The sequence below is a fragment of the Stegostoma tigrinum genome, chromosome 1 (genome assembly GCF_030684315.1).
Source record: "Stegostoma tigrinum isolate sSteTig4 chromosome 1, sSteTig4.hap1, whole genome shotgun sequence".
Taxonomy (NCBI): Eukaryota; Metazoa; Chordata; class Chondrichthyes; order Orectolobiformes; family Stegostomatidae; genus Stegostoma; species Stegostoma tigrinum.
Genome location: NC_081354.1, coordinates 14,451,312 through 14,478,319, shown reverse-complemented (window position 1 = coordinate 14,478,319; position 27,008 = coordinate 14,451,312). Strand labels below are relative to the sequence as shown.

Here is a 27,008-nt window from a genome sequence, read left to right as displayed (position 1 = left end):
TACCCTGCAATCATATGGTACAAGCCAGAAGCCGATGAGAAATCCTGGGAGGTAATATTCAAGCTTAGGGGGAATGAGGAGGGTGTGAACAGAGAACAGTTACAAGCATTAGCTCAGAGTTGCAGAGGTGGTAAATGCACATTGGGATTTCTCTCCACTCGCTGCCTACTCTGAGCCAGGCCGAAGCAGACAAGAGTCTGTAGTACTTGTATCCATCAGAAGCACTGGTGGCTTTTGGAATCAGTTCTGATGGTCTGGGAGCAACTTATCACATTGCAGTGGGGAAAGACCACCGTCTAAGGATTTTCTTTAAGGTACAGTGGGGGTCTGTTCAGTTACTGAATCCTCCTGGCACCTCAAGTATATGTAAATAGTATCTTGCATAAGTGAGAAATGTCTTTGGGTTTATTTGTTGGAACTGTTGGGAAAATCAAACTCCAATATTTGTTTGGAACAAAAACAGAAGTTGCTGGAAAAGCAACTGTTTTTGTTCCAGATTTACAGCATCCGCAGTTCTTTTGGTTTTTATCCAATGTTTGTGTGTTCTCCATATGCTAAGACTGTACAGAACTGAACTGCTCTAGTGACTATGTATTTATGTAAAGATTTTTTATCCATAAGTACATTTTTGAAATAAAGAAAAAAACTTATGACATTGCTTGGCAATAGCAATACCTTGGGTAGGTGGACGGCAACCATTCATTTTTAAATAATCTGTAAAAAGAAATGTGTAAGACATATTAAAAAAAACAGATATTGGGGGCCCAAATAAAAATTTGGGGAAAAGCGAAGGAACAATGATCGTTGAAAAGGATAAATGGAGTCAAAGAAGGAAAAGTTGAAAGGATGCATAAGCTGCAGGAAGGGATAACCTCAGGCAGACTGGAAGGGTTCTGATAAATCAACATACTTTTGGGAGTTAAAGAGAATCAGTAAGACTGAGGAAGGGTCACCGGACCTGAAACGGTAATTCTGTTTTTTCCTTCACAGATGCTGCCAGACCTGCTGGACTTTTCCAGCTACTTTGCTTTTGATCAGTAAGACTGAGTTTGTCCCTGTAGAGATGGGACTGACAATCGACTGACTCAAGTTCCACTCATTTGGTCATTCATTGACTGACTGTCTTAACTATTCTTCTGTCCTATTGAAGTGTTATCTTTCTCATTTGCTGCCATTGTTTCTGGTACTTTCTTCATTTGTATAAATGCTTTGGGTGTGAATGTAGGAGGTATGGCTAGTAAGTTTGCAGATGACACAAAAATTGGACGTGTAGTGGACAGTGAAGAAGGTTATCTCAGAGTACAATGGGATCTTAATCAGATGGGCCAATGGCCCAAAGAGTGGCAGATGGAGTTTCATTTATATAAATGTGAGGTGCTGCATTTTGGAAAGGCAAGTCAGGGCAGGACTTATACACTTATAAGTCCTGGGGAGTATTGCTGAATAAAGAGATCTTGGCGTGCAGGTTCATAGTTCCTTGAAAGTGGAGTAAAAAGTAGATAGGATAGCGAAGAATGTATTTGATATGCTTATCTTTACTGGTCAGTGCTTTGAGTATAGGAGTTGGGAGGTCATCTTGTGGCTGTGCGGGACATTGGTTAGGCCTCTATTGGAATACTGCATGTATTTCTGGTCTTCCTGCTAAAGGAAGGATGTTGTGAAACTTGAAAGGATTCAGAAAAGATTTGCAAGAATGTTGCCAGGGTTGGATGGTTTGAGCTCTCGGGAGGGGCTGAATAGTCTGGAGCTATTTTCCCTGGAGCGTCGGAGGCAGCAGTTGACCTTCTAGAGATTTATAAAATCATGTGGGACATGGATAGAGTAAATATACAAGGTCTTTTCCCCATGGTGGGGGAGTCTGAAACCAGAGGGCATTGGTTTAAGGTGAGAGGGGAAAGATTTAAAAGGGACCTAAGGGACAACTTTTTCACTCAGAGGGTGGTGCATTTATGAAATGAGCTGCCAGAGGAAGTTATGGAGTCTGGTACAATTACAATATTCAAAAGGCATTTGGATGAGTATATGAATAGGAAGGGTATAGACAGATAAATGCTGTCAAATGGGACTAGATCAATCTAAGATATCTGGTCAGCAGGGATGAGTTGGACTGAAAAGTCTGTTTCTGTGCTTTACATCTCTATGACTCTGATTAAAAGGTTTGAGTTAGACAGCGAGAGTTGGAGATTTTTCTTTTAATTGAACGGTTAGACATTTGACACTCATGGAAACCAAGTTTTGAGTATGAGTCTCCAAAATAATACTAGGAATCATCTCTATTTAGGGAGAATGAAATATTAGGACGCTGACGTAGGATTATCTTAGAGATTAGCCAACTGAAACCACAGCTATACCAGCACAGGTAATTGATTAGCATAAACTGTAGTCTAGTTATTAAAATTCTTGCTTCTGAGTTAGAAGTTGTTCTAGAGTCAAGTCAAGTTCTAGAGTCTTGAGCATGCAATTAACCAGCCTTCAAGTGGGAGGGGGAGGGGGTGTTACAACTTTGTCTTTAAGAGAGCATGTATCCAACATTGACTGATATTGCTAAAACTGATTATGGTTTGTGTGTAAGTTTGCTGTTGTAATTCTTACATTACAACAGTGACTACCAGTGAAACTAACGACAAGAGCACATGAACACCAACTGGCTACAAAAAGACATGACCAATAGTCACTGATCTCAATCCACATGGACAAGGAGAACCACCGTTTCGACTGGGACAACACCAAAATCCTGGGACAAGCTAGGCAGAGACAAGCACAAGAATTCCTGGAAGCCTGGCCCTCCACGAAGCATGCTATTAATAAACAAATTGAAATCGACCCCATATATGTTCTACTACCATGGAAAACTGGAAGTGAGGCTATCCATCTCAATAGACCCCAGAGTTTAAAAACCAGGCAGGAAAACTCACTGACGCTTCATCAGAGGCTGCACTGAGGAAGCTACCAAGCATGGTAATGAAACATCTGCAAAACAAGAAACCAGCTTGGCGAGCCAACCAACCTTAACACCCATAACCCGAGCTACAAATCTACTCAAAAACCTTAGTGACTGCCTTTCAAGAGTACTTCATTTACCAGTGACTAAGAGCCTCTTTGTATCTGGTCACTGTTCAACATTCAATCACTCTATCATTTGCTGTTCCTGGGAGCTGGCTGAGCTAAAATCAACTACTGTGCTTCCCTAAGTACCAAGAGTGACTGTATTAAAGAGTGTTCATTGGCTGTGAGGCACATTGAGATGTCTTCAGGTTGGGAAGGATGCTGTCTGAATGTGTAGATTTTTATTCTAAGGGAGGGGGATGTACTTTCGTACAGATGACAACTGAAGATTTTCCCCAGTTAATTTTGTTGGCATGTTGTAGTCTCCACAAGTCTGAATTTAGTGTGTCAGTAAAGTAAACCACTGGACCTATTAGTCTGGCTCAGTGTCTGCCACTATTAACAATCAACTGTTTAGCTCCAGTTGAATTAACAAGGTACTAAAGAAACTGATCTTTCTTCTCAGTTTGAAAGTGTTTATCAGTACCCAATAGACAATATTTAGCAGCTAGCTGATTTAAGCAGCAGAGTGGTCTAACTTTGAATAGATATGACCCTTTTGCCACTGAAAGTATATTAAGGGGTTGAAGAATCAATACATTTTTGTGTTATGTTCCAACCTTTTTCCATAACAGTGATGTTTCTGATTATGGCCCTTTCAATGCTGTGTCTTTCTCTCCCATTCCAGAACTTGGTTGAATCTAGAGCCCACACATTAATGTTGATGCAAACAAGGAGCATTGATTCACGTAGTCAGAGCCAAAAGCAATGAGCCAGTTCATTGTATGCCACATTTGAGTATGACCCACTAATCAGGGATTTTTGCATATCTACTAACATCTCATCTAAAGCTCGTAATACCCCTTACTCCTCAGAGCCCTGCTACTCCTCTCCAGCCAACTAACATGGCTTTGTAAAATGGAAAGGTTAAGGGAGTTTTATTTATGCTTCTGATCAACCCCAGTCCACTTCATGCCCTAAACCAGCGTCACCCACAGTAGGCAACAAACTAGATTCTGATGGTGGTAAAGGTGGAATTACTTTATTCCTCAGTGGTCTTTCCTGAGTGTTTGTGTATGTCTGTCTCTCACTCACCTTCTCTTTCTCGCTCCCTCTCTAAGAGAGTGTAGGCAGGAATCGTAGAAAACCTACAGTGTGGAAAGATGCCATTTGGCCCATTGAATCTCCACTTACCCTAAAGAAGAGGACAGTGACTTCTAATCACCCACCCTATCCCTTTAACTGTACATTTACCAAACCTACTCCACCTAATCTGCACATTCCTGCACACAGCAAGGTAATGAGGAGTAATGATGTCACTAAACCCTGTCAGTAAATAGAATGGCTTCAGCATTCTCTTCCATTCACATTATCTTAGGTCACTTTTTCCCTTGCTTTTCTGCACATTTCTTCAATTATTTGCATTGGCGCAGTGCACTAAATAATATAAGCATTGTGCCCGCATCCTCTGACTGGCCAACAGGAGGCACCAGAGAGCTCCTTTGAATGCCTTTGCATTTGCCTCTTTCTCAAGCAGTACATAATGCAAGCTTTGATCAACACCTCTTGTTTATTCTGGCTCAGGTAAGGAACAAACTGTACGGCAAACTTAAACCCATTCCCTGCTTTGGGGTACTGAAAGCTGATGTGTGACACTATCACTACCCCCGAGTGATAATGCTCTGAAACGTCTGAAAACTAACCTTCCAGCTCAGCGAGCAAACTCACATCCTGATAATGCTCTTTTTGGCAAGTCTAATCACAAGGAGAAAAATTAAAATAGATCTTTATTTAATGGGATTAAACTTGAGTTTGTGCATAGATTTTCTGTTCAGATCTTTTACTAAACTTTCAGTTGCACTCCAAGCCAATGCCCACGCCATGTAGGTATTAAACATGGGGAGGAGTGGTATTATTGCTGGGCTATTAATCCAGAGACCTAGATAATGTTCTGGGATCCTGAGTCCAAATCCTGCCGCTACAGATAGTTGAATTTGAATTCAATAAATATCTGGAGTCTAATGATGACCATGGACCCATTGCCAATTGTTGGGGAAAAACCCATCTGGTTCACTAATGTCCTTTAGGGAAGGAAACTGCCATCCTTACCTGGTCTGGCCTCCATGTGACTCCAGACCCACAGCAATGTGGTTGACTCTTAACTGCTGTCTGGGCAATTAGGGATGGGCAATAAATGCTGCCTAACCATTGAAGCCCTCATCCCATGAATGAATGGAAAAGAATGTCAACCCTCGTTTATTGTTTATCCCATCAGCCTTGCATGCGATCAGACAAGAAAGATTAAAGGTCAAGCTTCAAAAGTGGTGCCAAACTCCTAAAGGCTTCCAGAAGACCATGACTGTAATGTTCCACAGCTATTGTTTGTAAATGCCTCAAGTTTGAGCCCCGTATCAACAGTTAAGCTCACTGAGTCTACCCAAACAAGGATGGCTGAATATTTTTATTTTATGCTTTCCAGCTTAGGCAGGAATATAAATAACATCTTGACGATTGTGGATCATTCAACGGAGGAGTTGATGGTCCTCTGGCTGTTCAGCTGTTCAAGGCGAAAATAATAGAAGATTAAATGTGCACTTGAGCTAAATTAATTCCAGATGTTCATACAGCCTTGACATGCTATGCTTTCTAAAAAGCAAAGATTAGCTCTTGACTAGATTTGTGTGTATATATTCACTCCAAACCTCATTGTAAAGCTGCTAATGCACTCACACTGTCTGCATAACTCTTAGAACTCAATTCAATTCAATTGTGGAGGCAATCCCTATCTTTTCCCTCAAAATGAAAATGACAGCCTTTTCATAGCCTTTCATAGCATCCTGGTTTAAGCTGACACAGATGATTTGTCGGGGCAGTAGAGTTGGAATGATGCAGTGCCCTAAAGATTAAATTTATGGCCTTCAGAATTGAGTGCAGTACTCTCGGCTAAGAAACTGAAGCTGCACAATTTCCATTTGTGGTGCTACAGGTGGCACAGGTTGGAAGTGTGCCCCTTGCTGGGGCTGCCACGTTGGTCTGAGTGTTGGCGCGTACACATGAATATTTGGCAGAAAACCACTGAGAAGACGGATCATGACCTAAATCAGTGTGCTTCTGATATGGTGCCAACTCTGCCACTTTGGAGCTCGATGCTCCGCACTCTCTCAATCATTCGTGGCCAAACACTCAGTTAGCAGCATGAAGGATTCTCTCTTCCTCTGTGAGACTTTTTTGACCAAGACCTGATGGAGGAGAATGACAGTGTGGCTTTTGTCAGGTAGCAGATGTGAATCCATGAGGTAAGGTACCATCAATCTCATCTACAAGATGAAGAGGGAGAGACAGGAAATTAGAAATTGGTGACCAATCTCACTTCTGAATGCAGATTACAAAATCCTATTTAAGGTCATTGCCAACCGGGTCAGGTCTGCTCTAGGATTGGTGATTCACCCAGAACAAATCTGTGATGTACCAAGCATAATGATCTCTGAGAGCCTTGAGCTCCTCAGGGAGACGATTACCTACGTGCAGGAAAGCGGGATTGACACCTGCCTCACCAGGCTGCCCCTGGAGAAGGCCTTAACAGGATATCGTACACCTACATGTGGGATGTGCTGTCCAAAGTGGGCTTTGAGGAGGGAATCGGCTATTGGATCCAGCAGCTCTACACTACATCATTAGTGCGGTCTCAATTAATGAGTGGGAATCAGAAAGCTACCCAGTCAGATCCAGAGTCAGGTAGGGTTGCCCACTCTCTTCTGCCTTGTGTGTTTGTGTTGTATAGAGCCTTTTGCTGAGTCCATCAGGAAGGATGCAAGCCTCCCTGTACATTGATGACATTGTCGTTTTTTGCTTGGATCCACTATCAGTGTGCAAACTCATGAGCATCTGTGACCGGTTCAAGCTGGCATCAGGAGCCGAGGTAAATCAGGCAAGAGCAAGGCCGTGTTCTGGAGGGACGGGGCCAACTGATTGTTTATCCTCTTCACCGCCGAGACAGTTTGCTTGAAGATGCTGGGAATAGGGTTTGGAGGGCCTGGGGAGCGCGCAAAAGATTGGGAAGAGCATATTGCCGAGGTGAGGCAGAAACTGGGCTTTTGGGAGCACCGCTCCCTCTCCATTGTAGGTAAAAACCTGGCCATCAGCTGTGAGCTACTCTGTCTGTTGTTGTAAGTGTTGCAGGTCTGGCCCATTCCCAGAACCTGCGCCATTGCAGTCAGCCAGGCTATCTTCTATTTCATCTGGAGGTCTGAGATGGACTGCCTCTGCAGGGACACCATGTTCCAAACTCTGGATAAGAGGGGTAAAAACAAACTACCCAGCCCCAACCACATTCTGAAGGCCGCCTTTGTGTGTGGCTGCATCAAGCTGTGTCGACCCTCCATATGCAAACACTAAGTATCACTAGGTACTGAGGTTCTACCTGTCCCCAGTGTTGCAAAAGATGGGACTAGTTTCATTGCTGTGGAACGCTGTAAGTAATTGGACTCTTCCGTGTCACCTGTCCTTCGTGGTAAATTTGTGAAGAAAACACCTCTGACCTCAAGTCAATCGGGAAGTGGTCAGCACATGGCGTCCTCGAGACCCTGTGGGGAAAGAGGTGGTGGATCCTGTCAGGTGGTTCCCTGAGCAGACTGTCAAAGCCATTTGGCAGAATGCCTCAACGCCAGAACTTTCCAACAAGCACAGAGACATTGCTTGGCTGGTGGTGAGAAAGGCACCACCTGTGAGATCCTCCTTATGTGCCTGGACACTCTGCACCACCACATTCTGCCCTTGAAGTGGCTGCAGGGTGGGGACACAGGAATGTAGGGGTAGGGTAGAATAGAAACTGTTCCGCGTGTCCTGCTGAAATGTGCCTTTGCAAAGGAGGTCTGGAGAAAGATGCGGTGGTTTTTGTTAAGGTGTGTCCTGAGCAGCTCCATGACGCAGGATTCTGTGCTATACGGTCTGTTCCCCAGGACCCACACTGAGACAAACATCAACTGTGCCTGGAGGACCATCACTCGATGAAAAATGCTCTGTGGTCTGCCCAAAACATGTTGGTCTTCCAGGGCAAGGAGTTGACCTTGACCAGGTGTTACAGACTGGCACCTTCCAAGACTTGGGACTATGTGCTGAGGGACACACTGCAAGGCACAGTTTGGGGAAAGACCGCCGCCTAAGGTCTTTCTACTGAAGTTAAGTGGGGGTCTATTCAGTTACCAGACCCTCCCAGTGCCTCTAATATACCTAAATATAGCCATCTACAAGTAAGAAATACCTTTGGTTTGTTTGCTGGATAGAGTCAAACTCCAATATTTATTTGTTTCTACATATGCTACTATACAGAACCAAACTGTGTCAGTGACTGTGCATGTGCATAAAGATATTTTTATGAATAGAATATATTTTTGAAATGAAGGAAAAGATTCTGTCATCCACCAGGAGGACAGTTGGCTCAAACCCTACAAAGGCCTGAGGCCACATTTCAGTGATCAGATTTGATTGCTGGGAGACAGATTGCTGGACAGCTGTGCCATCCTGTGAGCTCCTTTAAAACACTGGTATTCACAGCCACAATAGGATTAAGGTCAAAATAACCTTTGCCCTAACCCTATTGCAGGCAGCCCTTTTAAACGTCGGCAGGAGCCAGCTAAGCTCACAAGTGCTGTGTAAATTTCCACCACGGCACCAAAATACAGAGCGACTTCAGCTTGTGCTGTTAGGGAAAGTGAGGCATTGGTCATCACTCACTATAACATGGCAGGTCCCATACATACTAATGGTGTTGACCATAGCCTCCAATGCTGGAATAGATAGGCTCCAACCTGTGCACAGAGACAATCTAACATTTCATTATGACTACCTCATGTAGCCTGCCCATTAAGGTAATCAACTGACTCAATACAAACCCACTGACTCCCACAGTTACCTTGACTATACATCCTCAGACCCTGCTTCCTGTAACTCTGATTTCTCTCCACCGATGTTGCCAGACCTACTGAGAATTTCCAGCAATTTTTGTTTAGTACTCAATTGACTCATCTGCTTTCCAGACTGCAGGCATTTATATTGTTCTTTCCCCTGCCCTGCCCTGGCTGTGGGGCACTCAGTGTTCCCCCAAAATCAAGTGCCTCACAGTGCCAGGGACCTGGGTTCGATTCCACCCTCGAGTGACTGTAATTGTGGAGTTTGCACATTCTCCCCCTTGTCTGTGTGGGTTTCCTCCAGGTGCTCTGGTTTCCTACAACAGCCTAATGATGTGCAAAGTAGTTGGTTTGGCCATAGTGTTCAGAGATGTGTAAGTTAGGTGTGCTAGTCATGGGAAATACAGGGTTACCGGGATAGCGTAGGAGGATGGGGATGGGTCTGGGTGGGATACTCTTCAGAGGGTTAGTGTGGACTTGTTGGGCTTGAATGGCCTGCTTCCACACTGCACAGATTCTATGGATCTATTGCTGTGTCACACTAATTATAATGCTGCAATAATCAGTCATTAACCAGGGTTTGATCAACTATGTGTAAGTCAGTAAATACTAACTAGCTACAAAGCAGGCTTGACTATCTGATGTTTTGTGTGTACAGCTTGCAGCTCTATGGCAAGCTAACTTCCAAGCAGAGTCACAGCATTGTATACAGACAACATCTAGAGTTCTGAAAGATGGGTTCTCTTGAAGGCAAGGTAAACATAAACAGGGTGGGTGTTGGTTATGGGTAGAGAGGGAAACAATATCAACAATATTTACAGAAGAAGGATTAACTTTGAACATATTGTGATCTTTGTTGCTTTTGGCCTGTGGCTCAAATCAGAATGCAGATCCTGTTTTAGTACTGACTAACTTTACATTGTGCTAACTTCTGACAATTTGCATCCTTGGTCTGATAGTCAACCACTTAATAATTTAGCACCATCAGTCTTCATTTATATGAATACAAAGTTTCAGAATTGTCTGTGCTGCAAACAACAGACATTGGGTAAACCCATACAGTGGCCCCTTTTTGGATCCCATACACTTTTTGTTCTCCCAGTGATGGTAGCCACACAAATAAATATGTTGTTACAATGTACTAGAGATGGCCGCTGTTAGACTTTCCACATTGTATGACGATTGTGATCTGTGACCCAAGCTTGTTTGTTTGCCTCAATTTTCTTTCCTCTCCCTGATCATTTATGAATTTCTTCATTCGCAAAAGGAGGATGGCTTTTATAATGAACGACAAATAAGTAATAGCTGAGAGATAATGGGAACTGCAGATGCTGGAGAATTCCAAGATAAAATGTGAGGCTGGATGAACACAGCAGGCCAAGCAGCATCTCAGGAGCACAAAAGCTGACGTTTCGGGCCTAGACCCTTCATCAGACAGGTCTGATGAAGGGTCTAGGCCCGAAACGTCAGCTTTTGTGCTCCTGAGATGCTGCTTGGCCTGCTGTGTTCATCCAGCCTCACATTTTATCTAAGTAATAGCTGACATCGCCACAAAGTTAGTGAGAAAATGAGTTTCCGTTATTTACTTAATCATAAATTGGGTCCAGAGATTGACTTGTATTTTCTCCACCTCTCTCTGATCCCACGACTGAGAAGTGTCAACCATGTATTTTATAAATTAAAATCCGAAATGTTTTGTACCAGAATCATATCCATTAGTCTTGAACATTTGCTCCTAAGCACCAGAAGTATGTTTTTAAAAATGTAACGTTTTGTATCAGAATCATGCCCATTAGTCTTGAATATTTGCTCCTAAGCACCATAAGTATGTTTTTAAAAATTTAAACCTTTTCACGATATATCTGGTGACATGCTGCTTGTATCTTAAATGTTTATATCAAAGGTAAACAGGATTTTACTTCCACGCACAAGCAGCAGTTCAATTCTGAACTCATCATTCTTAGCTATCCCACCAATTTGAGTGCAATATCCTCTCGGGGCTACAGGTTTCCGCCCTGGTTTTCACATGATTGATTGGACTGATACTTAACCTATAGATCTTCACACACAGGGCAGGATGTCACATGTGACAATCGGATTAGAGTGCACAGTTTGCTTCCTTTTACTTGCCTTCTCTTCCAATGCGCTGTCAAGTCATCAAGACGCAGTGACTCAAAGGGTGATGAAGCTCAATGGACAAGTTGTTGCTTGTTTGAACACTCCTTGTTCTTCAGTCTTCCACGATCTGCATCTGACCACACACACATGCACACAAAAACGCACACGCGCACAAAAACACACATGCACACACACACCTGAAATATTAACTCTGCTTCTGTTCTTGTTCCACATCTGTCCACTGCAGGTAGTAAACGAGGCAGGTTCTGCATCTTACCCAGACCAGAACAGAGATTGAATCCCATGTCATTGGCATCAGTCTGACCCATATTGGACAACCAACCCCCCAAAACAAGGAATTGGAGTTGCTTTCATAACCGACACTTTTACGTGCATGTTGTAGCCTAAAGCGAATGATCGTGACAGTTTCCAACATTTACGCTGACCAGAACACTCCCACTCTTATTGTCTCACATTCATGTGTGTTGGAAGGATTTGCCTGTTGATGTTCACCTTATTTGGCTGGGTTGTCCTTGACCATAAAGTCCTGGAGAAGGGCCTGTGTCCACAGCTTATGGCTCAGAGGCAGAGATGCTACCGATTGCATACCACACCTAGCCAAGTTCATTTCTGACATCAATATTCATGCTAGGTGCTTTCAAGGAGAGCTTCAAAGTGCATATTAAGTGTTTTCTTTGACCTCCATGGAACATTGGTCTGTTAGGAATTGAGAAAACAGGGCCTGGTGGAGCAGATACAATTTGGCCATCTGGACACAGTGTGTCGTGATTGAAGACTAGACAGTATTAAGAAAACTGAGGAGATTGGAACTTTGAATTGAAAAAGCCTGGAAGAACTATAAATAATACGGCGATGTAAAGAGGAATTTATTTTGCTATGAGTCATTGCTGCTAGGTGTTTACACTGAGAGTTGGCTGTATGCCCCAGAATGTTGTTTCATTGTTGAGGCTTTGAAAATCTGACCGATCCACTCCTCAACTGAATCCATCTACACAATTTTAGAGATAATCACAGGACTGCTAACAAGAACAGCAATCCTGGCCTGCTTGCTGCTTTCTCACTCATTGATTCCCAATTTTAATCTTCCTAATGCCCGTCTTAGTTTGGCAACAGCAGCTCACATTTATATAGTACTTTTTTACAGGAGACAGAATGTTCCAAAGAACATCACAGGAAAGTTATCAGAGAAAGTTTAACACAGGCTTATAATAGCTCATTAAGACAAGTGATCAATAGCTTAGTTAAGGACGCAAGTTTTTTAAACAGCATCTTAAGTGAGAGGCAGATAGGTTGAAGGAGGGAATCTCACAGCATTGGGAGAGCACTGAAGGCATGGTCAACAAGATTAGAAGTGATCAAAATCTGCAATGTGCAAGAGACCAAAATTAGAGGTGCTCAGAGAAAGGGAAGGGGTGAGGCCATAAAGGGATTTGAAAGCAAGGATGAGATCTGCATTGCTTCAGTTAAGTATCCAGTTTGTAAAGCACATGATGAATTCTAAATGTGGAGCTGAGTATTTGACCCACAGTTATGGTGCAACAGTTATCCATTCTCTTGATGCTTGTTAACATTATAAATGTTGGAGCTGAAGATCGAGCACCCCATACAACGACTTCATCCAGCAAACCATCTGCTAGTCGACATATAGTTCAGTGTCAGAGAACTAGGTCAGGGTTTTCACTAATTGTAACAACATGTTGTGACTATAACAGCTGTATCCACTCTGCCTCTTATGTAATGTGGATATCCATTTAAGTGACTGTCAGGAACTATACTTCGCACATCTGTGGAATCTCCCCAAAACCACACTCAGACTATCCAGTTTCTTTTGAGCTGCTGAAGTTTGCAAACCCCAAAAGATTCCATCTTGTGATTAAAGTTTGGTTCTTTTTACCAAGGGGATGCTTCACTGACCTTTCGCTTTATAAGAAAACAGCCACTGTTATGGTTTGTGCAGTCATGCCAAAAGAAGGTCAAATGACATTGTCATCAAATTATTGTCGCAAGGTTAAAGGAACTTGTCTGTTTAAAATGATGAAGTACCAATCCACACCAGCAGCTCAGCTGTTGAAACCAAAAGAACTGTGGATGCTGTAAATCAGGAACAAAAACAGAAGTTGCTGGAAAAGCTCGACAGGTCTGGTAGCATCTGTGAGGAAAAAAAATCAAAGTTATCTCTTTTTCTTCATAGATGCTGCCAGACCTGCTGAGCTTTTCCAGCAACTTCTGTTTTTGTAGCTCATCTGTCTTTGAGAACACAGCTTTCATTTGGACCCTTATCATTTCATTTTGTCATGTTGAACTGAAGCAACTACTGCTGTAATTTTTAACTTAGCGCATGTGTCCAATCAGTATTCAGAGGGTTTAAAAAAGTTTTGAGTTGATTACTTAATTTTAATTACTTGCAGACATCCTGAAGACCACTTTCGACACTCTCTTGAGTTATTTCTTTTTCCTCTTGAAAAATCATCAAAGGCAAAACTGGAGGCTTGAACTTCATTTGGCTGTGGAGTGATCTACGGTCACTGACATTGCCTGATAAAGGATGGAGTGACAGGCTAAGAGAAATTTACTCTTTTCAGGTTTGAAGAGGGCTCATCCATCAGCCTACAATTTACCACCAGGGTTGTGTTTTACAGGCCATGGAGCCTCATCTTCCAACCAGCCGTTCATCATGAGAGATATAAAGGTCACCTGTCACTGAGGCAAAATGTGCTGTAAAATGTACACAAAGGAAGAAAAGCTGTTTCAGTCTCCCTTTATCACTTTGCTGTTCGCTCTACTGTCAGCTCCCAAAAGCACCTTATCACCTGAAAAACACTTCCCATTTTAGCTTGATAAGAATATATTTGTAGTTCAGCTTCAGTACAGTCTTACTTCTCTGTTGAAAGGCTGCAATTGCAAATCCCACAATAGCAACTAGGATACATAACATAACAATGATTATATTGCTGTTGGTCAGGATCTTGCTGTACATTAATTGACTGTTGCAATTTCTCATTTAGACCATGCTCTAAAAATATTTCAATGGCTATAAAGTGCAGTGGGATATCCTGAGGTCATGAAAGACACAATGTAAATGCAATGCATTTATTTCTTTGCGTGATGGAATTAGACTCCTGTGAGGACATTTTGCTCACAAATGTGACATGTCGCCAATCTGTATCACAGCTAACTGTCCCACTGTGTCTATAAATGACACCAACTGCAGCAAGATACTTCATCTTCTGTTAAATATCGCATCCAGCAGTGAAAATAAATCAGGTGTTCATTATGTTTTATAAATTAACCAATCCCTGGAGAATTTGGGAATAATAGCTCAATTGATGAGAAGGACACTGTTTTCATCCCTGGACCAATGGCATTGGCGCCTACATTTGGAATTGCTACTGACTGTTACCTGGTTACCCCGTGGAAGAGTTTGTATGTAGAGAGGATGTGATTAGTCCCAGCTCTGATAATTCTGCTCGTCATAACGTCCAGTGCTCACAAAACACTTCCATCCTGATAACCCACCATCATTCGCCATAACACTCCTTCCCTTTCAATAATTCATCATCATTCACCATAACTCTCCATCCCTCTTGATAATCCACCATGACTCACTACAACACTCGATCTCTCATGATAACACAGCTTCACTTATGATAAGACTCCATCACTCTTGATTATCCATCATCACTCAAGATAAGAGCGTTCGTTCTCAAAAATTCACCAGAACTCTTGAAAGCATGCTGTTGTTTATGGCAACAATTAATTACTTGGAATAGTCCATCGGTACTCTTGGCAAATCTCCCTTGTCTTTGCTAACTGTTAGTTAACCTGCCAAAAGACCTATTATATTTTTTTTCGCCTACCAACCTGTTTGATAACTCAATTTACCTGCTTTGTGTCATTTCCCTGTTACAATTAACCAAGCACCAACTTACCAACAGATTCAAGAACAGCTTCTTCCCTGCTGTTTTCAGACTTATGCAAGTACCTTTTATACATTAGAATTGACCTTTCTCTGCACCTTCTCCATAGCGTAACGCTATATTCTATGTTCTGTTCTATTACCTTGATGTACTTAGGCAAGGTATGATTTGAGTGGATAGCATGCAAAACAATACTTTTCCCTGTATCTCAGTATATGTGACAATGATAAATCAAATCAAAAATTCCTCAATACCTTTAATAAATCTGTTCAGCAATTTTATGACACATGTCCAGAATGAAGTAGGACTTGAACCCAGGCCTCCTGGCCCAAAGGTAAGGATACTACTACTGCACTGGAATAACACCTCCCCATAAATTTTAAGATATTGTTTAATCTGCCTGTCCAGCAATGTAATTACATATCTCTGGAGGAGATGAGACCTGAGCTCTGGTCTCCTGGCTCAGACAGTGGGATACTGTCATTGTGTCGCAGGAGCCCTCCCTCAACAAATTTGTGTTGATCTCAGCCTTACTCATTTCACCTGACTCCAATGTCTACTGCCTTGTGCGTAAAAACAACTTAGGTAGTTCTTGACTGTTCTTTGTGCAAGAGAATGCTTCCTAATTTCACTTGTAAATCGCAGGAGGCTAATTTCAGAATTGTGACCCCCTGGGTTCTGATTTCTGTCTTCCAGATTCCCATTCTTCATTGCTCTAAATCATTCAGTGAGATCCCTCTTCAATCGCTTAAACTCAGGGATATACAAGTTAAGTTTCTGTAACCTGTCCTCCTAATTTACTCTTTCAGTCGGCAACACTCGAGCAGAGAGTCAGATCCTTCAGGAGAAACATGGGGACTAAAATATTAAACAGTTGGTCAAATTTGTTGTGGATTTTTTCTGGTATCTTATTTGATTTTTATTTGAATACCTATCTGTAAGCTGCAGGTTGTGTTGAATTTGAGAATCCATTTTTTCCCCAGTTTGAAGGATCATTGACATTTTGAGTACCAGCTAACTTCCTTTGGGTGGGAAGCTGCTGTTCACTGAAGACAGAAATACTATTTCCCATGTTCTTGTGCCACCTCTCTTTCCCACCCGCCCCCCACCCATATCTCAGTCTGTTTCTTTCTCTCATCCTCTCTCTATTCTGTCACCCCCTTTCAATTTCTATACGCTTCTCCCTGTAACAGTGGGAACATGCTCAAACTCTGCACCCTGTTTTGATAATCCCAAGAGCTTGATGAACTGGGTGGGCAGGGGTTGGGTGTCACTTTAATTCTCTAGTCATCCCTCGGCGGGAAACCATTGGCCAATCAAAGTCACAGATTGTTCACAAAGTATAAAACCAGGAAGAATCACTAGACCCTAAACGTTGACTCCGATTTCTCTCACTGGAGCATAGGACACTGAAGGGTAACCTTTGTAGAGGCATGTAAAATCATGAGAGATGTAGATAAGGTAGATCGCAGACAGCTTTTCCCCATGGTAGGAGAGTCTAAAACTAGAGGGCATAGGTTTAAGGTGAGAGGGGGAAGAGATACAAAAGGGTCCAGAGAGGCAATGTTTTTACACAGAGAGTGGTAAGTGTCAGGAATGGGCTGCCAGCGGCAGTGGTGGAGGCGAGTACAATTTTGTTGTTTAAGGAACATTTAGACAGGTATTTGGATGGGATCGGTACGGAAGGATGTGGACCAAACACAGGCAAATGGGACTAGTTTAAGTTGTGAAAACTGGGCAGCATAGGCAAGATGGGCCAAAGGGCTTGTTTTCATACTATAGACCTCTTTGACTTTAGATGCTGCCAGACCTGCTGAGCTTTTCCAGCAATTTGTTTTTGTTTGTGAAGTATAACTTGTTATGATTACTTGAAATTTGGCATTCTTGCAATTTTCCTGATAAGTGCAAGATACAATGCTTTGCTAACATGCCTCTCATTTCAACATTGCTCTTTTTTGCTCTATTCCTCACATCTGCACTCTTCTCCTTATCATTCCTCACTCTTATCTCATTCTCCCAGATCTTGTAGACATGGTGGAGATTTTCTTTGAAGCTGTTTGATTGGTTCTCTGCTAGTTATGCTAAGGAGCCAATTTAGAAAATAAAAGTTAATAAGCAAGGGATACTTATGGTATTGAGACAGTAGCAGTTTATTTAGAGGTTAGTTTGAAACATATCACTGCCTGTGCTATAATTGAAGAACTTGTTTAGCGACAATTCCATTGTCATGTTAACGGAGAGGAATTAGACTGGTTCTTGGTGAGATGAAATAAATCATATACTTAGCACAATCTTTATTTGCAAGTCACTCAGTCAAAGTATGAGGTTCTGTTAAAGCATAACTATTTCAACCAATTTGTTCTGAAATCATTTGTCAGAGAAATAATATATATAAGGGGACATCCAATCACAAGCTTAAACTGGAGCTATGTTTTAGACTGTTTTCAGTTCTGGTCACCCTGTTATAGAAAGGATATTACTAAGCTGGAGAGGGCTCTGAAAAGATTTACGAAGATGTTGCTAGGAATGGAAGGTTTGAGTTAGAGAGAGTCAGGATAGGCTGGGACTTTTTCCACTGGAGGTTGAGGGGTGACCTTGTAGAGGTTTTTAAACTTATAACTGCTATAGATAAGGTGGATAGCAGGTGTCTTATCCCTGTGGTGGTGGGCATAGTTTTAAAGTGAGAGGAGAATGATTTAAAAAGGACATGACGGTAACTCTTTTACACACAGAGTGGTTCATGTGTGGAATGAGCTTCCAGAAGAAGTGGTGGATTCGGGAACAGTTACAATGTTTAAAAGACATTTGGAAAAGTACATGAATAAGGAATGTTTGGAGGTTATGGCCAAGTGCAGGTGGGACTAGTTTAGTTTGGGATTATGGTCAACATGAACTGGTTGGATGGAAGGGTCTGTTTCCATGCTCAATGACTAGATCAGAGGGAAACTGAGACTCATTACAGTAGATATCCTGTGTCACCCTTCATCTCTTCAAGTTGTTTTCACGTGGGTCTGACACAGCCTGAAGGGCTTTTCTTTTCCATAACTTTTCGCTCAGAATGATGAGAATGTGGAACTTGGTAGTGCACTTGGTAGTAGTTAAGGAGAATAGCGTAGCATAACTGCATTGAAGAGGAGGTTGGTAAACACAGAAGGGAGAGGAAACAAAGGCATATGCTGATAAGGTTAGCTAACGTAGGGTGTTAGGAGGCTCAAGTTGAATGAACTCTAGCAAGAACTAGCTAACACTTCTGGACCATTTCTGTGATAACACAGTGTGGAGCTGGAGGAATACAGCAGGCCAGGCAGCATCAGAGGAGGAGGAAAGCTGACATTTTGGGCTGGGACCCTTCTTCAGAATTGGGGGAGGGGAAGGGGGCTCTGAAATAAATGGGGAGGGTGTGGGTTGGGCTGGGAAAGACAGGTAGGATGGTGATAGCAGATAGGTAGTGGTGGGGATTGGTTAGTAAGGTGAGAGGAGCGGATAGTTGGGAGAAAAGATGGACAGGTCAAGAAGGCAGGGATGAGAGGGAGGGTTGGTCTTGGGATGAGGCTGGGGGTGGGGAGATATTGAAGCTAATAAAGTCCACATTGAGACCATTGGGATGTAGGCTTCTAAGGTGGAATATGAGGTGCTGTTCCTCCAGTTGCTGGGTGGTGTTGTTGTGACACTGGAGGAGACCCAGGATGGACATGTCGTCCAGGGAGTGGGAAGGCGAGTTAAAATAGTTTGTGACTGGGAGGTGATGTTTGTCGTGAACCGAGCGTAGGTGCTCTACAAGTGGCCTCTGAGCCTCCGCTTAGTCTCACTGATGTAGAGGAGGCCACAGGGAACAGCAGATACAATAGACCACATGAGCGGATCTGCTTTGTAGAGCACCTCTGCTTGGTTCGCGACACACAACAACACCTCCCAGTCATGAACCATGTCAACTCCCCCTCCCACTCCCTGGATGACATCTCCATCCTGGGCCTCCTCCAGTGCCACAACAACGCCAGCCGGCAACTGGAGGAGCAGTACCTCATATTCTCCCTTGGAAGCCTACAGCCTAATTGTCTCAATTTGGTCTTTAGTAGCTTCAAAATCTCCCCACCCCTGACCTCATCAAAAGACCAGCATCCCCCCTTTCATCCCCATCTCCTTGACCTGTCTGTCGTCTTTCCCAACGATCCACTCCTCCCACCACTTCCTACCTGCTATCACTGTCCCCACGTCTCTCGATTTATTTCAGAGCCCCTTCCCCCTCCCCCATTTCTGAAGAAGGGTCCTGACCTGAAACGTCAACTTTCCTGCTCCTCTGATGCTGCCTGGCCTGCTGTGTTCCTCCACCTCCACGCAGTGTTATCTCAGACTCCAGCATCGGCAGTCCTTACTATCTCTGGACCGTTTCTGTTTTGTGCCTAATATGCGACCTGTTCTCAAAGCAAATATTCCCCTGTTCTTTTCCGTCTCTTTGGCACTGCCATAATCCCATGTGGCAATACATACCAGCCATTTGTTACCAAATTCTGATTTTAAAGCTTATTTAACTGGAAACTTGCAGTGCTGGCATTTCTAGTGGATCCAATGACTATTTGTTTCCTTGGTTTCAAATTCTGTTTGATTTCTTGTTTATTTTGGATTAAGTATGAAAGATTTTGCGGCATTGTGGTAGCAGCTGAGTCACTTGAAAATTAACATAGGAGCGTAGAACGTAGGAGCAAGATGCCTATTTTCTATGTAGGAATATTTTTTAAAGAATTGACATGGCCAACTGTGAACTTTATTGTGGCTGAATGCTCTTCCACTTTTGCAAATGCAGTGTATTTTACTTCATAATGAAGGTAGTTCAGAAACCTACAGACTCGCGCAATATCTCTCTTTCTCCCAGAGATGGTGGCGGACCAGGCTCATCCACTCCATCTGCTCTCCTTTTTTTTCTGCTTTTCTCTCTCTTTTTTGTTCTCAGTTTGTTCCTATCCTACTTGCTTACATTCTGGAGAGAGCTCAGTCATGGAGGCAACAGCAGCACAGCTTTATTGGGCCCATAGTGTGGCAGCAGTTGGGGGCCTGGATTGGGACTTTGACAGTCAGAGAGTCATCCCAATAGGGCAGTGCGAAGGGTCCCTGACCATCTGCAGTGGTGGTGAGAGCGGGTAGCCTGAGGTCTAAAGCAGAGGAGATCAAGTCCTTGGACGGCGTACATGCCCAGCATAGCTAAGCCCTTGGAGGGCGTACAACCCGTTTAGACGGTTGAAATTTTAAGTTTATGTCCTTAATTTTCAACTTAATACTAAGAAGGACGGTTGTGTTTAACTTTACTTTTCTACCTTATGCCTAAGCTTTTGCACCTAAGGTACCTTTGCACCAAAGATGGTAATGACATTGTACATGTTTCACTGTACTCCTGTACTTGCGTATACATGACAGCAAAATCAAATTCTAATTCTAGAATCTTCCTTCACTGATAACGCCAGTCATCTCTGACTGTGGTACCTACTCTGCATCTCACAGGTGACAGGTTTCAAAGTAAGACATGATTTAATGAGTTAGAGTTATGGCTGGCATTTGGACAATTATTTAAGTTGTTAAAAAGTATTGTTCTTTTTAGACATGAGCTTCTAATGGTAGCAAAGATTTGCATTTACGTGGCACCTTTTTTGTCCTCAGTGTCCTAATTCACGTTATGGCCAAATGAATAATGATGAAGTTGCTGTAGCCCCGGATAACCATGCAGCTGCTCTCTCATTAGAGAGAGAGAGACGACTTGTTGAACCCTGAGGATTACCATACCTCGTGCAAGGTTGAGAGATGGGGCCTTTGCATTAACCTACACTGTTACTGTTGTAAGGTAGTAAATACAACAGATTGTGTTTTTCAGTGTGCAATGACAATGTGATAATGACCGGATATCATGTTCCAGTGACTTCACGATGAGAGGGATAATTATTGGTCAGGACACGTGGGCAGGATTCCTTGACATGCTTTAGTGCCATGGGAGCTTTTATCTCAAACTAAGAGAGCATCTGGCTACAACTTAACATCTCCATGAAAAGAACATGCCTATCCATGAGGGATTGGCCTTGTCAATCATAGGCATGAGAGGTACCAATTGAGCTTTGGATTACATTCAATCTCAGTTGAGTTATATGATTTTCCTAAGCGAAGAGGAAGTCATTGTTATGATAAATGCCAAACATTGGCTCTGTTTTGCTCCATAAATTCTCACTGACCCTCTGAGTATTTCCAGAATTTTCTGTTTCTACTTCAGATTTCCACCCTCAGCAGTGTTTTTCTTCTTGTATGCCATTTTGATGTTTTTATTTTTAATTTGTACTTTGCGTGCAGTAGGGTGATAGCAAATCATGTGTATTGAGTTGAATGTATCCTCTGTTTCTGTATATATTTTACAGGGAGGTGTGTATACGACTGGATGGCCGAGTTCACCTCACTGTGGTCTACTTTGGGACAGAACAAATGACTGAAGTAAAATCCATACTTGAATACATATCTAGGTGAGCATGGTCTATGGGAGGGTCAAGCACTATTGACGATCCTTGTGATACATCACTTGAGCAGCCCAGCAACATTAGCTGTAGATGCTGAACATGCGCAGGGCTGACTCTTACGCAAGATTGTATCCAGCAAAGCTGAATAACCTTCTGGAGGCTAGAACAAGGAAGTTTAGACAAAATTAGGGGAAAACCCATGACTGCCATGTATTTTTGTCAGCAAGCAAGTAGGTCCTGATTATTTTACTACTCCTGTATGCTGTATGCAGAAATCTACAAACATAACAACTTAGGAGTAGGTCTTAGCATTTAATCCTTTCGAGCCTTCTTCACCAGTCAATAAGATCATCGCTGAGCTGGTTCTGGTCTCTGTTCCACTTGTCGTGGAAAGGCGTGAAAATTATCACTAGCTTTCTACTTGAGCTTCACCCCTAGAGTAACTGGATCACACTTGTCTCCAAACTTAAATGCTTCCCAATTTGCAATTTCATCCCGAGTTAAAGAAGACAGATTGTAAAGTCCAGTGTTTGTAATGCATCTTTGATGGAAATGAGAAATTTCTTCACTGACTGGATTGTGACAGGAGTGGAAGTCAACATTAGTAAGATCATTACAGACCTGTCCCTGTCTTCTGTAAATTCTGAAAAGCATGATGAAACTGGACAATTTCTGCCATGCAAGCTAAACTTGCATTTAAAAACCTCGTGGCTTAAAAAAAAGTGAAATACAAGCCAATGCTAGATTGGAAATAATAGAAATGAAGGTCTCTATAAATAGCACACAGAAGTGTGACAGGTTGCTGATACTGTGCCATGTGTCTTTGTAAATTATGGAAGAAAATCGAACTCTTTGTGGTTCAGTATCTGTACCCTAATAATGTTGGTGAGGGGAGATAATTCATTCTGTACCGTTGACTGTTTGCCTGAGCTAACAGATTTAACACGCCTTGCTAATGGCTGATAACTAAATGGGAAAAGGCATGGATACTGATCTGTTTGGTAAAGAACAGAGAAACAGAAATTGCTGAAGAACTTCAACAGGTCTGACAGCATCTGTGGAGAGGCAGCAGGGTCAATGTTTCAAACCCAGTGACCATTCTAAACAAGGGTCATTGCGTTTGAAACATTAACTCTCTTTTCTCTCCACTCATGCTGCCAGAGCTGCTGAGGTTCTGAAGCAATTTCTGTTTTTAGTATTGAGTTGTAGCCCAACCCCTTTCCTTAATCTTTGTCTTAGTTCTACCTAAAGGCAAACATTTTTTTGAAACAATGCACATTCTAAGCGGCAATAGTGAAAAACAGCTAACAAGTTAACTGAGCCTGCTTCTGTGATCTGTGTGCATTCTGGCCATCAGATTAAAGTAAATTGAATTGGCCAGAAGAATGGTGAGAGATGTCAAAAGGGATGGAAGTGTTCTATCCCAAGTGTGAGATATCCCTTATTTTGTTCTATAGTTAGTCTTAGGATATGGGTGTAACTGATAGGGGTGGCATTTATTGTCCATCCCAAGGTACCATGAAGAAGCTGATAGTGGGCTGCTACCTTGCATCATTGCAATGCATGTGGTGATGTACTCCCTCCCACCCCAAGGTTACGAAGGGAATCCAGTATATCAACAGCAACAATAGAAAGTGAGCGATAAATGCGTAAGTTAGCTCTGCCTAGCAGGGGAACTTGCTGGTAATGAATTCTCATTGGGAAATGCATTTTATTTTTTGCCAATAATTATATCCCACTTTTCAGCTTTCCTTGCGCACAAGTTGCTCCAGTCTAATTTACGTGCAACTCATTTGGTGTTTAATTATTTAAATACAATACAACACAACACAGGAAGAGGCCCATCAAGTCTGCACTGATTCCTAATCCTTATTTAGATCCGCTACTAATTACCTATACATGGTTTCCATTCCTCTTGTTCACCTTCCATTCCCCGTGTCTATGCGTCTGCTTCCACCACCTCCAATGGCAGTACCAGCCACCCACCACCCTCAGTGTGAAAAATCTTCCCCGCACTTCTTGCCCAAACTTTTCCCCCTCTCACCTTAAACCTTTGCCCTCTTGTAGTTGACCTTTCCACCCTGGGGTAAAAGCCTCTGACTATTCACCCTATCTATGCCTGTCATCATTTTGTAGACCTCTATCAGGCCTCCCCTCAGCCTCCAATTTTCCAGTGAAAACAATCCAAGTTTATCCAAGCTTTCCACATAACTAAAATCCTCCATACCAGGCAACATCCTGGTAAGCCTTCTCTGCACCATCTCTAAAGGATCCATGTACTTCTAGTAATGTGGCAACCAGAGCTGCACGCAATATCCCAAATCTGACCTAACTAACTAAAGTTTTATTCAGCTGTAGCATATCTTGCCAAATTTAATATTTGATGCCCCAGCTAATGAAGGTAAGCGAGCTATGTGCTGCCTTAACCACCTAATTCACCTGTGTTGCCACTTTCAGAGATCTGTGGACTTGTACACCCAGATCCCTCTATGTGTCAATGCTCCTAAGGGTTCTGCCATTTATTGTGTAATTCGCACGGAATTTAGTCTTCCAAAATGTATCAGCTTGCATTTGTTTGAAATCTATCTATCTCCAGCTGTATCCTTTGATAATCCTCCTCATTATCTACAACTCAGGCAATGTTACTAATCAGACCACCTACATTTTCCTCCAGATCATTTATATATATATATTACGTGCAGCAAAGGTCCCAGCACTGATCTCCATAGAACATCTCTAGTTACTGATCTCCATTTTGACAAGCACCTTTCTACCACCACTCTCTTTCATCTATGACCAATCCTGTTTTGTATTCATCTTGCCTGCTCTATCCTGGGTTCCATGAGACTCTACCTTTTCTAGCAGTCTGCCTTATCAAATGCCTTACTAAAGTCCGTGAAGACAATGTCCACTGCCCTTCCCTTACCAATCATTCTTGTCACCTCCTCCAAAAAACTCAATCTTGTTGGTGAAACATAACCATCCCCACACAGACCTACGCTGCCTAACACAAACAAGTCCATTTGCTTCTAATGTGATTAAATCCTAACTCTCAGTAACTTCTTCAGCAGCTTCCCAACCTCTGACATCAGGCTCACTGGCCTGTAATTACCTAGATTATATTTGTTTTCAGTCCTCTGAAACCTCCCCTGAGGCCAAAGAGGATGCAAAGATATCTGTTAAGGGTCACAGTTATTTCCTCCCTTGCCTCCCACAATACCCTGGGATATATCCCATCTGGCCCTTGGGACTTGACTATCTTAATACATTTAAAGACTCCCAAAACTTCCTCCTTCATTACGTTGACCTTTCCCTAACCTCAACATCTCTCATGTCCCCCTCATTGCTGAATACCGATGTAAAGTACTCATTAAAAGTCCACACACAAATCCTGTCCCTCTCCTTTATCCATGAGTGGACCTAGTCATCCCCTAGCTACTGTCTTACTCCTAATATATGCACAAAATGGCTTGAGATTCGCCTTAACCCTACTAGCCAAGGACATTTCGTAGCACCTTTTAGAACTCCTTGATACCTTGTTTGAGCTCCTTCCTACTTTCTCTATATTCTTCAAGGACTTTGTCTGATTTTAGTTGCCTAGACTTGCTTTTTTTATTAAACTGGTCATTTTCCCTGTCATCCAAATTTCCTAAATCCTGCCATTCCCATCCTTCATTTTCACAGGAGCATGCCTGTCCTGCTCTCCAATCAACTGGCCTTTAAAAGACTCCCACATGTCAGATGTGGATTTACCCTCAAACAACCGTTCCCAATCTATATTGTCTAATTCCTGCTTAATTCAGTTACAGTTGACCTTTCCCCAAATTAACACCTTCATCCGAGGTCCACTCTTGACCTTATCCATAAGAATCTGACAACTTACAGATTGATGGTCTCTATTCCCAAAATCCTCCCTCACTGAAACTTTGATTACCTGTCAGGACTCATTTCCTAATACCAGGTCCAGTTTGGTACCTTCCCTGGTTGGACAATCCACATTCTGTTTCAAAAAACCCTCCTGGACACACCTAACAAATTGCTCCCCATCCAATGCCTGCCACTAAGGGAATTCCAGTCAATATAGGGAAAGTTAGCGGCACCCACCACAACAACCCTGTTATTTTCATATTTTTCCAGAATTTGGCTACATATCCCTTTTTCCCATTGGCAGCTGGGAGGTCTGTAGCACAGTCTCACCATTTGCATTCCTGAGTTGAACCCCATAATGCCTCTCTGCAAGATCCCTCTCATCTCTTATCACAACTATGATACGCTCCCTAACCAGTAACGCAACTTCTCCAACTCTTTAGCTTCCTCCACTGTCTCGTCTAAAACATCAATATCCTGGAGTGTTATGCTGCCAATCTTGTCCCTGTTTCAACCATTTCTCTGCGATAGCAGCAACGCCATGTTGCATGCATTAACTCAGGCTCTAAGTTCATCCGTAAATCCGTTAGATTTCTTGCATTGATGCAAATACAATACATCCCTCTAGTTCCATTGAGCTCAGAAACCTCTGCTTTTCCTATTAGCTACATTTACTGTAGTCTCAAGCTCTTCCTCGGTCTCTATACTTACTGATGTGCTGCTCGGGTTCCCCCCTCCCACTCCTGCCACACAAGTTTAAACCTTCCTGAGTGACACTACCAAACCTTCCTGCCAGGATATTGGCGCTCCTCCAGTTTAGGGGCAACCCATCCTTCTTGTACAGGAAAATGTCTCAATGACCCACATGCTGCAATTCACAAAGCTGTCTTGTAATTTAGGTAAGTTAACCACTGAATGTTTGTTTGAAGAAAGAAATTGAAGTAAATTTTTTGCCTGTCTTCATCTCTTTGATATAGAGAAGCAAATTACAGGAACTACACCTTCATTCTATTGAAGGAGGATTTCTCACGTGGGAAAGGATTGGATGTTGGTGCCCGGGCTTGGAAAGGGAACAATGTCCTGCTGTTTTTTTGCGACGTCGATATATACTTCACAGCGGAGTTCCTGAACACATGCAGATTGAACGCCCAGCCAGGTAGTAGCTAATTTTTATGTACAAAAACCAAAAACAATCTCAGCTGTTTCAAAGATACACACGTGACAATCGATGGGCTGAATGACCACTTTCTGGCTGACACTGGCTATAGAAGTAGTTACACAGAACCCGTATGTTTGGGACTGCAAGTTGCTGCTTTGGGCCCAAAGTGTCTTTCGCTTTACATGTGCACATTTCTACTGCTGAGCAGATGCCATTTGTTCAGCTGGAGTAGGGGGTGGTGAAGTAGAACTGGATTAAGAACTCAAAGTCAGTAGCAGTGCTATTTTTTCAAATCGACATGTCAACTTAATACCCTTTCTTATACATGTGCAGCTGAACCTGCTCTTAATAGGCAGGACCCCCACTAGAGCTTTTTAGGTGGAGCATGGATGGCATTTTGGATTTATTTCTGCTTAATTTCTATTGGGCAAGGCTAAAAGTGCGTAGTGTTTGCTAGTACTACTTCAAGTTGGCGAAGCTGTTGGGG

At 42.6% G+C, this 27,008-nt stretch overlaps 1 protein-coding gene across 9 annotated transcripts in view; it reads left to right on the top strand.

Moving 5' to 3' along the window:
* Nucleotides 1–27,008, top strand: part of LOC125456780 (chondroitin sulfate N-acetylgalactosaminyltransferase 1-like) — a 263,481-nt gene that overhangs the window by 219,966 nt on the left and 16,507 nt on the right. For all 9 annotated transcript variants that reach the window (XM_048540207.2, XM_059653623.1, XM_059653552.1 and 6 more), the window contains 2 exons: nucleotides 21,400–21,501; nucleotides 26,340–26,518. In XM_048540207.2, coding sequence (XP_048396164.2) covers nucleotides 21,400–21,501; nucleotides 26,340–26,518 — 281 coding nt within the window. The remainder of the gene's footprint in view (nucleotides 1–21,399; nucleotides 21,502–26,339; nucleotides 26,519–27,008) is intronic.